At 41.6% G+C, this 18,139-nt stretch overlaps 1 protein-coding gene across 6 annotated transcripts in view; it reads left to right on the top strand.

Annotated features, from left to right (window-relative positions):
- nav2a (neuron navigator 2a) overlaps nt 1-18,139 on the top strand; it is a 159,504-nt gene that overhangs the window by 103,669 nt on the left and 37,696 nt on the right. For 4 of the 6 annotated variants that reach the window (XM_026377783.1, XM_026377786.1, XM_026377784.1 and 1 more), the window contains 6 exons: nt 485-725; nt 3,766-3,899; nt 9,733-10,984; nt 12,158-12,261; nt 12,352-12,460; nt 13,641-14,063. In XM_026377783.1, coding sequence (XP_026233568.1) covers nt 485-725; nt 3,766-3,899; nt 9,733-10,984; nt 12,158-12,261; nt 12,352-12,460; nt 13,641-14,063 — 2,263 coding nt within the window. Of the gene's footprint in view, nt 1-484; nt 726-3,765; nt 3,900-5,544; nt 5,594-9,006; nt 9,091-9,732; nt 10,985-12,157; nt 12,262-12,351; nt 12,461-13,640; nt 14,064-18,139 lie in introns of those variants that run through there. The other 2 variants (XM_026377789.1, XM_026377787.1) reach the window with 2 other exon arrangements.

The following is an 18,139-nucleotide window of genomic DNA, read 5'->3' as shown; positions in this document are numbered from 1 at the left end:
GGAGCCAGAGCAGTAGACACAAAACTAGGCTTAGCCAGCCAAACAAAAAACATTGATGCTATGAAAATTCACAGAAGAATTACATTTGCTGGCTGGTTTGCCAGGGCTACATTAATACCAGTACACATTGATAGGGGGCTGATTATACTATAAAGTACTTTGAACTAATATACCAGAGCGCTCACAATAATATGATTTATTTTACCCACCTACAGCTAGCATTTTGTCACATGCTTTTTTATTAGGAGCACACCTTGAGTTTAGCTTACTCTATAATCAAGACATTCTGCCTTTGACTAAATGTAACCATATATGAGTAAACAACAAAGTCAATATCACAGTACAACCACAGTGTATCAACAGGCCAGTAAAAGTAATACTATCAGTTTATTAATGTTCCTTTAATGTTGCCTTCTTCTGTGTGTTTCACTCTTCATTTGCCTACTTTTTAACATGTCACGTTGTCCTTCTCCCTGACCCACAGAGATTCGAAATGGTAATCTGAAAGCCATCCTTGGCCTCTTCTTCAGCTTGTCCCGCTACAAACAACAGCAACAGACCCAGCGGCAGACCTCCCAGCCCTCTGTCCCATCCAGCGCTCAGTCCCAGAGCACACACACTCCGCTGAGCCAGCAGAGCAGCGCACCAGCTCAGCTCAGCCACTCTCCGCATGGGACGCCTGCACTTGCAGCCCAGAAAGCAGCACAGGCTGAGATGCAGTCCAGGTGAGGCGTGCTGGCCCATTCATGCAAAGTGCAAACTGGAAATGTTAGGAACATAACCTTGAGTTTATCTCTGTATTCTTCACTTTCTTGCTGTTTCTGCTGTTCTAATCCATCATTTTGTCATCTCTACTTGTCTGTGCTTCCTGTCATTTATAACTGTATACCTGACATCTCTGTCTATGTCCTCTTCCATGTCTCTTTTCTCTTTTCTTCTCCTCTAGGGATGGGTCTCAGGGTAAACTACTCAAGTTTTCCCTTGGTCAGAAAAAGACATCTAGGTCAGCTTACTCTGCCTTTCTGTTTTCTTGCCCCTCCCTCTCTTTCCTCCACTGCACCTCCTGTCCTGTCCCATTCCTGGAACTCGGAAGGTAGAAATTGCCCCTAATCAACAATAGCATTTTTTTGTTCTCCAGTGAGTTTCATGTTGTTTCTTTGTCTGTGATTAAGGGCAATCTCTACTACAGGCATTATCTAATATGCATGAGTGGTAGTGTTGAGCAGATAGGAACTAAAGCTCTAGGCTCCATTTTCAGACGTCTCTGTCTGTCTGGCAGTGTGCCTCATTTGGCAAGCCTGCTAAATGGTCTGTCAAAGACCTTTAGATAACCCTTAAGTAACCGTGTGTGCTTGTGTGGGTTGTCTTGACAAGCACATCCCCCATTGAACGTGACATTAATAATTAACACAAAGAACCTGGAATGTGTGCCTACAATATGACAGTGTTCGCCTTTAGTTTTTTTAATAGTCACATTTTATTTAATTTCAGCATGCAGTGCTGCACTATGTGATGGTGCACCTTGAAATTGAATTTAGGATTTGGTTTTGCATGATACCAATTTTAGATTTAGTTTGCATTGCACCTGCCTCACACCAACTCCTCTCCAAAGTAATGCAAGTGTCCCCACCTTCTGGTCAGCATGTGCAACTGCAGGATGAAGAGCGTGGTGACCCCTGTGACTGCAGTACTTTGCTTTTATTCAACTATGTATTCTCTTAATCAACCCAGTCAAAAAGTATACAGACGTCCTTAAATCAATGCATTTTATATGTGTTTCCCTTTTCTCTGTATCTAAAATAATTGGTGTTGGATGAGAAAGTTTACAACTCACAGAAATTTCTGCAAATGGAAGCTCAACCAGCTATTGTCAAATGCATTGTCAGCAAAAAGAGAGCCTGACTGCACTGTCATAAGAAGCTAGAGTCAACACACGATGTACTTAAAGCAACATAGTATGGTATGAATTTGGAGAGATAATGGGGAAACAGCTCTACAAGTTCTGAGATATTGTAGCCTATATTAAAATCTTGAAAGGTACTGTATTTTTGTATTCTAACAAACAACTTGAACATTTATTTTCACAGTCTGACTTGTCCTGCTGTAGCTGAAGCCAAATGATGTAACCATTTGATGATGTAGCCAAATGACTAAATGAAATGTAAATGTATTCTTGACTAAATAATATGGTAAAACCCATTACCTTACAATGGCTAGATAAGAAATGGCCAGTCGAAGTGAATGGCATGCCGGAAATGAGAGTTTCTATAATGTATACAAGACCTGAAAGAGAGAGCTGTTATGTGCTTATCAGTAACCTCCTCCCAGTCTCTGGATGACGATTGTTGCCACTGGTGAATTAGCATTTCATTAGCCAGTCTGCGCCACGGCCCAGTTAGATTACAGCTTGGCTCACAGACCTCACCAGTGGCAACAGACAGGCTTATGTCTATGTGTAATATGAAATCAAGGTGTCATAAATTTCACCAAGGCTTAGACTAAGACTAATGGCAGGATATTCTGTTTGATCCTTCTAGAGAAATAAAGTGTGTAATCTGAGGCTGCTGAGCTCACAGCTCGCATGTCAGACTGCTCAGATACTTCCACAGTGCTGTGAGCACTCTCTCCATTAATTGCTGCAGGTATATATTGGGAGGCAGAGATGGAAAATAAACTTTGGCTGAGTTTAAAGTTGTTGCACTGTGAATAACTTATAATCCATCATTTCTCGAAGCATTGGTTCAGTGTCCACTTTTATTAGTGTCCAAAATACAAAAGACAAAAAAGACTGCAGAGATAGCATTATGACCTAGTGACAGAAAAGAAAGTATCTAGCTGGCACTCTTTCTTCATAAGCAGACCCTGAAATTCTAACTCAGTAGGCCTATTTGACTTTTTAATGGCTAAAATTTGTGCTCACAGACTCACCGTTCAGAGCTGGCTCCTCAACCTACAGTATGTCTCTTTTAATATCATTCAGTGGCAAAAATATGTTTCTTTCCTGAGAACAGTCAAACTGGAAACCTATCAAGAAGTACCTGTTTAGGTTTGTCCACTTCAATTCATCTGGAATAACACACATCCACTATGATGTGGGTTGGTGAAGAAAGGTAACAAACACATAACTGGCACAAGAAATGGTGGGAGAGATGGCGTAGTGTCGACTGTATTAGTTCAAGTGTAGTTTCTAGCCTTTCAGTTAAAAAGGCCCTCATTCTGTCAACAGATTATACGGTTACTAACCTAACATATCACTTTTCATGACAGTGTGGCGTAGAGTTAATCAAAGAATTACATTTTTTGATATGTTTCTTGCCGTTCTCCCTTCATTAGTAGTAGCATCTGCCTAATACATGTGGTGTGATATTATTTTGTAGCATTGCATTGGCCATTTTCAGATATCACATTTGACGGGGCATAAAAAACACCTTTCATTGTCCTTCGTGTTGTGTATGTTTCTTGTAAATGCAATAAGAGAAAATGGTTGCTACATATCTTTCCAGTGTGTTGGGCTGGTGATGAAATGCTTAATAAATGTGCAATTCCCTGTCCAATTTAAGCAATACCCTGATTTAAGTTTAGAAACTGTAGAATAGATATGTACCTTGTCCCAATAGAAAGCGAGAAACCTGGAGGAACCTGATCTGCTAGACTACAGATGTTCTATCGACCATTTCACCGTCATTCAGTGTAATAAACAAACATAATTTTGTCGTCTGTTTCCCCCTTTCTTTCTGTTTCTCTTTTTCTCTATCTCTCTCTCAGACTTCCCGGGCCCACAGCGAGGGTGTCCACTGCTGGCAGTGACATCCCTCCAAGAGGCTTGGTCAGTACTGCTGGCAACAGACGCAGCCAGGGCCTCAGTGACAAGACCAAAGCCAACTCACACCTGAACAAAGGTAGCTTGTGTGTGCAACAACTAGTACACTTACTGACATCATTTATGTTTAATATTGGCATCATAACAACACAGCAAGAGTTTGTTTGTGAGTAAGAGCAGGTTAGAAGATGGACAATAACTCTGCATCCGTTAATAAACATGATGTTGCTGTGTTTAGGATCATTTTGAAGTCATTTATCCTCTGGGTGCTTTTTGTTATTGTAGTTGAAATGCAAGTTAGCTCTCTTGCTTTGAGACCATGATGAGTTAATAAAAACTGTGCCAGAAAATAATGCATAGCCCCCCAGCATGTTTTCAGTAATATTCTAATAGTTTTAATCAGTAATATTCAGGTCAGATAAGTTTACTTGGAATATAAATCTATATAAATCTAAGTTATAAGAGGATTTTAGTCTCAATTCTGAGGAGCCTTACAGTTTTCTATTATAATTAAGGTGTTAGATGTTGAAGATCTTCCTCTGGACCTGTGTTTGGTTAATAGTCTAGTGACATCAACCCAGAAGCTATAGCTGACAAACGATTCTTGTCGACTGTGGCTGCTAATCCTTTAACTTCTGACTTTTCATCAGTGAACCAAATGTTTTCTAACAAAATTGCTCATATTGATAATTCATCCTGAAGTTAATACATGCAAAAACTTTGGATCATTTAATTGTAGTACAGTGTACAACTAGTGAATGAACACAGAGGTCACCAGTGTACTCTGTTTGAGAATGAAGGAAACTTGCTGGTTGTCATTTGTTTATCCCTGAGTCTGAACTGTTCTCCCACATGTTTATTCCAAACTGTTTTAAACCACTTTAACTTGTTCTACCCAGTGTTAGTGTGCTTCAGCATACAAACTAAGTGTCTTTGGTGATATATTTAGTTAGACTAGTGGTGAAATAGCTTCTGTCACCACTCAGTGGGTCAAGTCTTTATATAGACTGTGTTAGTGTTCACGGTCTAAACTCATTACCCTGCATTAGACAGAGAAATCTGCCTGCCCAGAGAGAGATGCAACGAAGGACTAAAGACACACAGAGCGAAAGTGAGAGACTGTTTTCTGCCTTTAAACAGTGATAAATTAACTACAACCAACACTGTGAGCCAAGAGTTAGATGAGCAGATGCTTACCACTCAGCCACTAGACAGTAAGTTCAGCATAACCACTTCAAAGAAGGGCAAACAGCTCGCCTGAAAGCTGAAAAGTAAAAACAACATGTGGTGGTTTTACTGGAGTTATGTATTTGGCTATTTCTTGGAATAGCTGGTGACCTCCTGGAACAACATAAAAAAAACGGCATGCAGCACGAACATATAGAGAACATTAAACCAGAAGAATGTTAAAGGATCTGTTTATGTAAAGTATGAGAATTACATTCACATTAAGATGCCAAGGCTGGCCCTGAAAGATCATCTGGAAATTGAAACGGCTTATTTAAAAAACAGAAACAATTAATTTCGGTTACTTTATCAGCATGTGGGTGTATGCTTGTGTGTTTGGGAGTGGCAGGCCACATGACTGGCAGCAGGTAGAATAGTTGCTGGTCAACCCCCCTTCTGCTCGCCCCATTGTTGACATGTGGCTAAGCTCCTCCCCGTACCATAGCACTGCACCACACTCCTCCTCCTGCACTCTCTCCTGTCCATCTTCCCCCCTCTCCTTTTCTTGTTACTCTGTTCCTCCTGGACGTCTGCAGCAACCATGAGGTTTGTCACCTTGCACTTGCAGATCACCTTGAGCTAGGGTTATAGTTTTAGTCTCAGATGAATAACTCAAGCTTTGTATTGAATCCTGGGCACTATGGTACATTTAGTCAGTTTAACTCATTCATTGTTTTTGCTGTTGCTGCTAGAAATGTTTGCATTTTTGATGCCATGGAAAGTTTATTTCATTTTGAAAGAGAGTGTTAAAGTAGTATGATGTCTGTCGGAAGTTTTTCTTTTCGTGAAGCATTCGATTTTTGAAAGTTGTGGGTTTGCAGAGTCATTAGCAAATTACACTTGAAACCAACAGTATTTTAAAATTAGTTTGAGTGTCATTGAAACTCTCATTTTAATTTTGGCTTAGTTTTGGCTCCAAAATGCCAAAACTTCTGTGATTTACATGCTACACAGAGTGTTATACTGCTTGTTGTGAAACAGTGTTGGTGCTGGTTCAGATGCTTAGAGAGACACCTGCAACTTCTATTGTGAGGCAGATCTGCTCTGTGTCAATGGCTCTGACACCAGAATGGAGTCACGTCACTGCACCAGTGTACAGTAGGGAGACCGACCTGAATCATCTCCTCTGCTCAGCAGTAACGTAAAGTGACACGATGTGCATCTGGATGTTCACTAAGTGACACAGACTATAGACAGTGAGAGTAGGCGGTACCTGTTGTTGCGTGTCCATGTACACGTTTCTATTCGCCTGTGCCTTTCTGTGTTCTTAGTGGAATGAATAGTCCTCTGATGAGCTGTAGCATCACTGTTTAAGTTCATTCATGTGGAGCAACTTTAAAAGATTCATTCTCCACACAAAAGCTGGCTGCCCCTTTCACTTTTCGGACCACAGTGAGAGTGAGAGAGGAGAGAGAACAGCCTTCTGAGCAAAAAAAAAAAGGAGTAATGAGTGATGAGTAAGCAAACACCTGCAGCCTTTGTGTGAGCCTTATATGATTTGTGTGGCCTTGCAAATTAAATATGAAGGCTTCAGTAAATTAAATTAAGCTGACCAGTCACGTATAACTATTTTCACAATGCTCTCTCTGTGCAGCACAAGTAAAAACACCTTGGGTCTTAAAGCACGTACATATTTCCTAACTAAATGATCGAATAAACAGTGTTAGTAGACACTACCTCTTTCGCATTTACCACTTGTCTTTTGTGTGCGCTGCTTTCACAGCTCTGCAGGGTTTATTTGTTCCAGATCCAGTAAATTCATAGAGGTTACAGTGAGCAGAACCAACATCCCCCTTTGTCCCAAACTCGACATGCATACACAGGCACACACACAGAGGAAAGAGTGTTGACACTCTTCTATGTGAAATTACATGGTTTCCCTCAGTTGTAGACAGGCATTAACACACTGGAAGACAGGAACACAGACCCAGATGCACTGAGTGTCACAGCACGTTAAAAGGGCTTTGAGTCGACTTCGGCTGATTTCCAGAACGCCTAGATACTATCTATGAGTAGACAGCTGGACAGACACTGCAACAAAGTCAGAGAGGGTGAGACTGGCTTGTATGACAGGAAGTAAAAAGGTTGTCTATGTTTCTTTTGCGTCTGGTTTTCCTACTACTCTTTATTTAAATCACTGATGACTGCAGTAATTAAGCAGTTAATATGTAAACATGAAAATTCTTTCAACATGTTTCAAACAAACATTTATACCCGCACAGTGAATAAGGGGCAATAAGCAGTTTCATGGCAGCAGTCGGCCCCAGGCAGCACAGGGTCATTAGGTCAGTAACCCATTCCTTTGGCATGTTAAGACAAGTATTTGTTTATTTTGCTAGGAAAAACGCTTCCTCCTGTAAAGTCTGTGCTAGTTATTGAAAGCTGGTTTCTGGCAGAGCAACCTTGAATCAGCAGTAATTTTCTACCCGGTCTTTATCCATTTGATGGTGGTGGTTGTTGAGCTTTCTTTTAGTATGCTGCATTTTGTGCTTTTTTTCCACAATTAAATCTTTAGTCCACCTTGTGGCCACTTAATAAAATACACACAAGGAAAGTCCAACTTCGAACAGCAAAGTGAGAACACATCTTCAATCTGACACCGGTATTGGAAGAGTTATCTTCAGTGTCCAAGTCCATCACTAATGTCACTTCTGACCCAACACGTTAAAGTTTGACCACTTTGCTCCATCCATGGCAACCCAACTGGAGCGTGTCAGTAACGGTCACTGGGTCCAGTCATGACAACTGACTGTCCCAGTGTCGAGAGCCTCTTCGTGTCCTGTTTCTTTCGCTGTTCCTTTTTGACCCAAAGTCCAAGCTGACCCCATTCACAAACATCTTGCTGGCCCACATGAAAGCTTCACTTCATCCCAGACCTTCAGTGCCATTTCCCTAATTCTCTCCGTCTGTTCCACAATCACAGCAGGTCCCACAGTTATTCAGCCACTTCCAATAGGAAGCCAGCCATTAGCAACCTGACCCACTTTTCCAATTGCTAACTGCTAGCACGGCTAATTGGTCCCTAATCACTTCCTAATGGCTGCATTGTTTAATGCTGCTCTCACTAAATGCTAAACGGGGGAAAAAAGAGAGGCCCTGAGCGGGTGCTTATTTCCAATTAGGACATGAAAGGCACTGGAAAAAATGAAATAAAGCAGAGAGCCAGAAAGGGGAAAATAAATGGGTCGAGTTTTAATATTCTGTATAAATGCTGACTTAATGGATCTATATGAATAGGGAGCTAATGTAACTAGTGTCAATTTAAGAAAACTTCACTCTGAACCAAATGAGCACTGTGAAAGTTAAATGATCATTTCCTTTGTGTATCTTTGGACATATCACTAACATATGGAAATATGCACCAACTTTCATTTTTATAATCACAGTTTCTTTTAAAAAGTGAAAAATGTCCTGTGTGCAAGAATGTGATAATTTATTATTTGTCAACCTGGTTCAATCATTTTCTAAAGTCCAGATCTTGCCTAATTGAGTGTTATTTCAACATGACATGATAGTATCTCTTCCTTATAGTCTTAAAACAGGTTGATTTGGATTGGGAAGAACCAACTCTGTCAAACAGTTTTCTGTTCTGGTCCCCTGACATGAGTAAACAAACATTTTAAAACTTAGGTAAATGCAAAAAAATCAACAAACGTGTTTTCATTTTGTGAAGATGCAAAGTGAATTATTGAGTGTAGAGGCAGTTTTATACATTTAAAAACAAACAGTCTAAAAAGGTGCAGGGGTCAGAATTCATTCTGCAGTGACTGTATGTTTTTGTGTGTGTACACAAAGTAGCAGGGGTACGTTGCAGAACTGTTATGATTCATTCCACCCAGTGCTCCTACTCAGGCCCTCTCTCTCACTGGCCGTTGGTGTTTGAATATTCAAATGTTACTGGTCTGACTCTGTGCTGCTGGTAGCACCACTCCACACACACACATCCTGACAACATCAGCAGACCCCAGGATACTCTAATTTCATATTAAATGCCGTGACCTACAACAGGAACTTCTGGTCTTATCTTGCTCCTTCAGTTCTTGGTAAGTTTGCTTGATATGGTGGTGGTGGTGGTGAGTCACTTGTTGCTTGTTGATTTACCCAGACAATATTTTTTCTTGGTTCATAATCTAAACAATAACTGTGCTTGCAGAGTATTTCAATTATAATGCAAAAAAACGTTCTGGTCTGTCTCCAAGTTAAACTGTATTTTATTCTACAATGTAAATGAGCCTAATTTGTGAGTACATGTAATCATGTGTAACCAGACAGCATTTCTTTGTAAAGTAGAGGGACACCGACCCAAAGCAGTCCATATAAGTCCAAGCCTTATAAGTGCAGCAGCACTGGTTCTTGACTCGCCTGCTTGGCAAACCTTTAAAGTACTTGAGTCTGCTCGTCATTGTTTTTATAAACAGTATGTGATCTGCCTCTCTCATTGTTAGTGCTCGGGGTTTTTTAACAGTTTTGGTGACTAGCCTGAAGAAAAGTAATGACACATTTGGCTGTATCTACTCTGGCCACTTCCAGGTCCTTATAAGGCCACTTTGTGTGGGGTCAAAGAAGACTCGCATGCAGCATCTGGTTTCTCTTCTCTCCCCCAAAGCCTCCCTCTGTGTGACTTTTCCTCCTCATCTGTGCTTTCCTATCTTATTGTTTAGTAACATATCTCTTTTCTGGTGCAGATTCCTCAGAGGGCATGACCTCACAGCCTCCTGTGATGACTGAGCATGCTCCTTCATCTGCAGTGACTGTCAGCTCCTCTACCAGCATCCCTGCTGCTACCTCCGCCCTGAATCCTCCCTCATTGTTGACATCTTCATCCTCCTCTTCTACAGCCATTCCCCAGCCCAACAGCAACAGTAAGCCGTGGAGGAGCAAATCAATGAGCTCCAAGCACACACCTTCGCCTTCTCCTTCCTCCACCAGCACACCCTTGTCTGTCATGCAGTCTGTTAAGCAGGAGAAAGACACCTCCTGTAAGGCTGCTTCAGTAGCTGAAGCTCCCCCTAAGGTTGCCACTCAGAAGTCAATGCTGGAGAAGCTTAAGCTATTCAACAGTAAAGGAGGCTCCAAATCTTCCACCACCACCTCCAATGGAGTAGGGGCCCAGACCGACAACGTTGCTCTAGCCAGGCATCTTGCAGCAGGACCAGTGGAGAAAGCCGATACTGGCTCCAACACTGACCCGCTGGAGGAAGACGATGGCAATGTCCGGCCAGGAATGAATGGGACCAGCAATGGGACGGCCTATGTAGCAGCTCCTTCAGCAGGTACTACTGTCTCCACAACTGCCAGCAGCCCCAAAATCGCTCTGAGGGGCATCGCCCAACGCACTTTCAGCAGAGCTTTGACTGCCAAGAAGAGTTCTGCCAAAGGCCCTGAGAAAGACAAAGACAAGGAAAAGGGGAAGGACAAGGAGAAGGGTAAAGATGTGGGTAAACGCACCTCTGCCCCTGACAAGACCGAGCTCAGAGGGGAGGAGCCTAAGGAGGAAGTAGCACCCGCTGTTGTAGACACAGACTGCGTAAACAAAAGGACCTCTAAAATCGCCAGCTTCATTCCAAAGGGGGGTAAAGTGGCCAAGAAGGAGAGTTCGACCCCTGCACACAGTGGAATACCAAAGCCAGGAAGCAAAACCCCAGGAGTTGGGGGGAAAGCTTCCTCAGTGAAGGAGGCAGGAGAGAGGCCTCGTAGCATGCGGTTAGGAAGTGGCCTTGCCATGCACCGCAGCCCCCTGGAAAGAGACAGGGACAGCAGACACTCCAGCTCTACCTCTAGTCTGGCCTCCACAGAGGGAAAGAGCAGCGCCACCCCTGTTACAGGAGGAGGCACTACACAGAGCACAGCCAGCAACACAGTCAGTGTGCAGCTACCTCAGACTCAGCAGCACCACAGCCACCCCAACACAGCAACCGTCGCACCTTTCATGTACAGGTGAGTTCACGAGTCTGTGTTCAACATTTAATGCTGCAACATTGGTTTTGATAGTTCTGTAAAAATGTGTTGTGATGCACATTTCAGCTTTAGCTTAAATTTAAAATTCACAGTAAATGACAGCAGTCACAGTTTATAGTCAATATTAAAACAAACTAACAAAAAAAGGTCAAACACTAGAACCTGAATAAAATGCAAATACAAAAGCAGATAAAACTGTTTGTATGTCTCTGTATTACATTAAAACCTGAGTCTAGACATCTGTGAACTGTTAACCAGAAATGTCACGTCTGTATATGACTGAGGAGTGTATCATCTTCATGAGTGTGCACATGTGTCTGGAAAAGTATGTGAATGTGGTGTGCCTCTAACCTCTGTTCTGGGCCCAGTGTGATAAAGATGGAGTTCCCAGTTACTCTCAATGAGTCCTTTCTAACGCACTTCCTGCACTGCTGCCCCGTCTCTCTCTGTACATTCTGACCTGTAGCTAAACACCCAACCTCCCCTAAACACCCCCATCCTCAGTAGTACCCCAACACCCTGCCTCGTCGTTTGTATACCTGTCAAGTACTATTATCAGCAGGATCATATCATCCCCCCTGATAGACAGTTTGACAGCAAATCAAGTTACAGATGGATTAGTAAACTTAAAAGGCAGCAAACTGCCAGTAACAATTAATTAAATTCAAGTTAGTAAATGGAAGTTACTTAAAGTTTCACAACTATTATTCCAGTTAACAGACTATTAAAAAGTTCAGCTACTTTTCCTTTATATAAAGCAGTGTGTGAGACAGTCAGTGTTTCTGACTGACTCACACTCAAAGATAGTGCATACTGTACAGTAGTCAACAGGTACAAAGTCTGATTAGGCAAAGACCAATGGCCGTGTAACTGAGGCATTCAAACGTCATCATCTCAAAAGGCACCAGCCAGTGCAGCAGTTGAACTGTATTGATTTATCCTTCAAAGACAAACTATACTGGCATTTTGGGTTTAGCAGGCATTCGTTTTAGACCCCAGTCACAAGACTTGAAATACAGCAGATTTAATTCTTAATCAGGCTTATCCCCCTTTCATCACCATTTGCTGAATATTAGGTTCCCACTAAATGCACAGTAACTCAGAATCAATCATTTCCCCACTTTGATCCCTCACACAAGTTGTTTTCCCCAGATCCCAAACAGACGGCGAGGGAACAGTGAACACCGACACCAGCTCAGGAGGTGGAGACGTTTCCTTTACAAAGACCAGCCAGCCCTCGAACGAGGACCTTTCAGGTGCGGTAATTGCTTGTAGTTTAGGATCTCTTTCTGTTCAGAAACGGTGAATTATGTTTCTGGATAATCTTTCTTTATTGTCTCACCCAGGTGAAGACCCAGAGACAAGACGGTTGCGAACTGTCAAAAACATAGCAGACCTGCGGCAAAACCTGGAGGAGACCATGTCTAGCTTGCGAGGAACTCAGGTCACACATAGGTAAAAAAAGAAAAGAGTTTAAACTTTTGTTTTGATGAGTGTTTGTGCTAAATAGTGATGTGTTAACAAGCGTGCTAGGATTCTTTAACTTTTTTGTTTATTTATTGCAAAATGTCAAGAATAGCTTGGATCCCATATGGTTTCATTTTTGTTACTTAAGAATAGTAAAATAAATGATATATCAGGTGTGTATTGTAATAATCCTGGCTATTTTACAAATCAGTTCAGTATTCAGATTCACACTGTATGAAGTAGTGAACGGAGCATTATATTTATCAAGCTACTTTTCTAAAGCATTTTCTGTTCAACTTGTCAAGTCAGCAGTGCTCAATCAGAAGCTTATAGTTCCAGTGGAAAACAACACTCTACTGTTCATCAAAGTGTAGCTCCATACAATGGCTGCTACGGTTGAGTGGTAAACAGGCTAAATCAGGGGATTTGAGTCAGTGAGTGAACTGCCTCGTGGTCACCAGACTGTATCTGTCTAGGTTTCCAGGTATTACCTCTTCTTACTTGTTGCGGCCTCATCCTTCTTGTGAGGGATCTTCTACTTTGATCGCAGGGCTTGTCTTTCATGTTGTCTTTGATGCTGATTTAGCTCTAATCACGCTCCCTCCCACAGAATTTCGACCTCTGCTCTGGCCTCATGTCTCTGTGCTGTCTGGATTATGTTTAGCCTCTGTTCAAGGCGTTCGTATATCCTATCTTTCTGTACTGCAGTAACAAAGGATCCCATATAGTTACTTTCTGTCTTCTGATGTGTATTTACCGAGAGGATTATGCAGTTTTCCACTTTCTAGTTTGTTTGCCTTGTCGTCACAATGACCTTGAACCGTCAAGCCATTGCTCTAGGTCTGGTGGAGATTCAAATGTGAGATCGCCACAATTACACCATTCTACATAATTGTTAGTTTCATTATTTACTGAAACAATGAAACTACAGGTGAACTGTTGCAGTGAATAAATGTGCTCAGAGCAGTATTGAGATATTTTTGTTCTTCAAGGTCTTCTTAATTAGCTCTGTTTATTTCCTCAGCCCTGTTGTTTATTTCTCTGCTGTTGTGAATTATTTTTTTATATAATTTTTTTGTGTTGATCTGTTTTGAGTGAGAGCTGGTTCCAGTCTTTTGTTTACACGTGAATGCCTCCTCTCTCTGTGTCTCATTCTCTCCCTGCTCAGCACCTTGGAAACAACCTTTGACGGCAGTGTTACCACAGACATCAGCAGTTGTGGAGGGAGCGGTGGTGGCAGCAACAGCAGTGGAGGTGGTCGGAGCATCCTTAGCCTAACTTCTACCCGGCCTTCCTTATCGTCATGGCGAATGGGTCAGTCCAGCCCTCGACTACAGGCAGGCGATGCCCCCTCTATGGGGAACAGCTATGGAGGCAGAGTGGTTACTGGCCAGGGAGGACGCTACATGTACCCAGGGCACCTACGGAGGCAGCTGGCTGGCAGGGGAGGAGCCCTCTGTAGCGTGGACCTTGGAGACAGAGCTGGGGAGGACATCGACTTGGACGGCATCGCCATGGAAGTCACAGGATACATGAGTGATGGAGACGTGCTGAGCAAGAATGCTGCACGCACTGATGATGTCACCAGTGGGTGAGTTATTTTTACAAATTTTGTAAACCTCCAAACATATTTTCAATTTTCAAAGCTGAAACAAATCAACGATTGAACGTTTCTTGACAGGAGTTCAAGTATCTAGCTAAAGTCCTCATTATTTGCTGGTTCTAGCTTCTCCACTTTCCCTTGTTTTGACACCTTTTATTTTGAATGATGAATTGGACCAATAATGGAGTTTTACCTTTGATTCTGGGAACTATCTATTTTTTCCCATCAATAGTTAACTAAAAAGCAAGAAAGCATCATCAAAAATCATGAGGGCATACTGTACAGATTTGAATGGATATATAATGTATATGTATAGTTTTGATTGGCGTCAAAATATGTCAGACACTGCACGTGCTGTAAATCCTGTTAATTAGCCTGTACTAGAAGAGCATAAGACAAATATGTAAGAAAGCATCAGTTGTTTTTTTTATCTTGAGACTTTCAAATTATGTTAGTTATGACAGTATAATGGAATAATTTGAACGCATAGTTAAAATATAAGATCATGGTGAATTAGGATGATTCTGAACACTGGCTGGCTCAGAGTTTTCTTGAACGTGAACTTGCCAGAAGAGGGCAGTGGTGTTACTTGCTCTTAGACCCGTGATTTAAGTGTCAGATGACATCCCACAGTTTGGCCTCAGTAGCATAAGCAACTTTTATTCTGTGTAACCATGTAGCTGAGATCCCATCTTTCTGTCTGCAGATGCGGTAACACTGATATTATGATAACCTGTTTATTTGCCCTTTTAAAGCCAGTGTGTATGTTGTAACAGGCCCCCTGCATACCTTGGCTGTTGCACTATGCAATTTAAACCACTGTTGGCATCATTATTATCAGATGAAGCTGTAAAAGACGTCAACTTGCCTTCAAATGGCATTACCAAGCAAGAGACACTTTGAGAAGATTCTCATGATAGAGCTGCTTCAGGGATTAGTTTAAGTTCAGATGACTGTAAATCTAGAAAGAAAAACTATAACTTTGTCAAAGCAAGGTTGAAAAAAAAATCAAACTCCTTAAAATCTCTTAAAATCCGAAGTGGGAACCACTTATTCTGACCCGTATGTATTTGCACTGATTCACCGGCCCTAAGGCAGCTGTAGATGGTGAAGGAGCTAAGTGCTCAAACCACTTGATATGTCTGAATCTGTAACTGAGCAGACAAAGGCCAAGCCACAGCCACAGCCACACCTGGACAGGTGAGTGATGTGAACAGGTGAGCAGAGACATTTGTTTGCTCTGAAAACTTGATATCCAGGCTGGGCTGGACTTGTGAGAAAGGCAAAGTTAAAATAATTTTTGATGAGTGATTATGTTCTCTGTTCAGTCTGCAAATAAAGATAATTTTTAGGTCATCTTAGATTAATTAATTAATCGCACAGTCATTAGCTATGGTCACATTTAAAATCAAGAGTGCAAGGTTAGATCCTTTAATTCCTGTTTTGTCTAATTAAAAACCAAAGGCAAAGACCTGCAGAAAATCTTCAGATTCAAGAAACTGCAGCATGCAAATGTTTTGCATTTAGCTTGATAAATGGCTTTAATGATTATTAAAATAAAGAAAATGTCAATGCTGTTTCCAAACTATAGAGAGGTAAGGTTATTCTGGATTAAACAGTGGTTGTTTGTGTGTATTTGATGTTCTCAGCTGTGTGAACCTAAACGATAATGTGGTTGATAACTGATAATATTAGCTTTTATTCAAATAGAAGCAGGTTGACATGATTAAGCTTGTTGTGTTGGGGGCTGGAGGGAGCAGAAGCATCAAGCAAAGTCTATTTACGTGTTTGTGTATAGCTGAAGAAGTATGTGGGTACAAACGTGGGCATGTGTATGGTGTGTGGAGCCAACTATTTTAAACAGACAGACGGATGACCTCCCCCTACTCCCTGTACCCTCAGGCCATGTTTGCTCTGTCACAGGCCGGTTAGCATCTACTAACTGGTTCATCCACACAAAGGTGGTATGTTTACCCAGAGATGAGGAGCAAGCATTTGGAATACAGTACTTAACTCTCACAGTTAACTTCTTAAGTGTCACCAAAAAAGAGGCATCATTTCATCCTGCATCGTTTAGATTCTAATTGTTGGGTTTTGACAAATCTATTTCAAAGAGGTTGGTCTCCAACCCACTACAATGGGAATTTTACGAATTACATTCCTGTTAGGATTAAGCATTGAGTCTGTGGTGAAATAAATAACTCAGTACAGAAACTTTAAACAAGCAGCTGCTTATATACTGAGAGTGGTAAATGAGAATCTGTTAAATCTTTAAAATTGATCAACAATGTTGAAAATTATTGTTTTTAAATGATTTGTTGATTTTCTGTTTTGCCAACCAAACAGTTTTTATATAGTTTTATAAAGTAAAAGCTGAATCTATAGTAAAAAAACAAAAAAGAGACAGTTGAGAGGTAATCAGCAATCCAAACAATCACTATATGCAGTTCAGTGTTCAACGTTCATCGCTGTTCTACTGAATTAATTTAATTTATCCACTGAATCAGACATGACTGATGACACCGCTTTTAGTATGTGCGCTGGTTTCGTCCTCCTCCAACCCCCTCCACTTTTTACTTTCGGGTACTCCCCCCCGCCCTCCCACCTCCTTGCCTAGGGGGTGTGTTGCCCGTTCTACTCTTCTGCCCTCCCCCTCACTCCCTTCCTTCCCTTCCCTCCCATCCCTCCACCACCTCCACCTTTCACAGACAGACCAAACCTCCAGCCAGGAGGGAAAAGCATGTTTTTAGCTAAGGAGAGAGGCTGCATACCGACACTGAGCTCCCACAGAGCAACACATGCTCTCACATATTCAGGCTGCACATGGATACATACTCGGAGGTTACATGCATGGAGAGCTCAGATACTATGCACTCACTTCTGATGTAAGAATGATAAAACACAGTCTCACGTGGTGACATTAACAGTAGATCTCGTACACGGGTTCACGTGATAACCATTGAAAACGGGAACCTCTGCTTTGGAGTTTTATCAACACGGATCAACCATCAGCTGGACGAGTTTAATTTTCTTCCGATTAGCTGTGTTAACATGTTTAAAGCAGAAAGGTACGTGAAAATGTTTTAAAACGCAACAGAGATTTTTAGACATTTTGTGAATTTCCTCCTGTCTCAACCACAGTGCACGCACTCTTTGTTAAGTCAAATATCTCTACAGTTTCATTTACTCAAGAATTTTTGCTTCTGTTAGTTTCTTGGCTGTGTAAACTCCAGTTAGTGGCTCAGTTTCAGCCCGTAAACTGACTTGTATGGACACGTTTCTCCTGCTGCAAAAGGTTACAGGTTAACAGCCATCAGAAACAGGAGGACAGGGAGGTTCAGTTACTCATTAGTGTGGATGAGTAATGTGTGTGTCTGTGTGTGTGTGTGAGACTGTGTGACTGCTTGGTTGTCTTGAAGATGACTTTGCTTTGGGATGATGGATGTTTTCCATCAAGGACAGCCACCCCTCCCCCCCACAGTGGAGGATCCCAGTATTCTTCAGCTGTCTTCATTATCTGTTGTCTCCTTTGTTATTGTGGGAATCTGCTACACAACAAGTCTTAAGCAAAATCAGCAAAGTTATTGTTTCATGGCTTTATCACTGTCTGGATTTATCTGAAATGCGGTGCTCCATGAAGCTTTTGATTTAGCTTTGCTGGTGGTCAGGTTAATTTATATTTCCCAATGTGCTGCTGTAATATCCAAGACACTTCCAAATGCTTAATTTAAAACACATAAGAATAAAAACACCAAATAGTAAAAAAATAAAATAAAATAAAACGTGTATAATGTGAATGTAAAAATAGTTAAAGTCAGTTAATAGTCCTGTGTTTTCTAAGTTTGTCCCAGCTCTTTGATGCACTGTAACAAAATGCTGAATCGCAATGTTTAGTTAGGACTATTGGGAATGATTACCAAACCGTGGCCAGATTACCTCAGAGGGTAGCCACATCCTTTACACTGCATTCATGTTCTGGCAATCTAGAATAACATCTGGTGCTTCAGGTTTGCTGCGAAAATAGAGCTGTATTCACATGCTTGATGAAAGCAATGCATCAGCAA

This window comes from Anabas testudineus, chromosome 3 (genome assembly GCF_900324465.2).
Source record: "Anabas testudineus chromosome 3, fAnaTes1.2, whole genome shotgun sequence".
Lineage (NCBI taxonomy): Eukaryota > Metazoa > Chordata > Actinopteri > Anabantiformes > Anabantidae > Anabas > Anabas testudineus.
The sequence above is the reverse complement of the archived record's forward strand: the minus strand, read 5'-3'. Positions and strand labels throughout refer to the sequence as shown.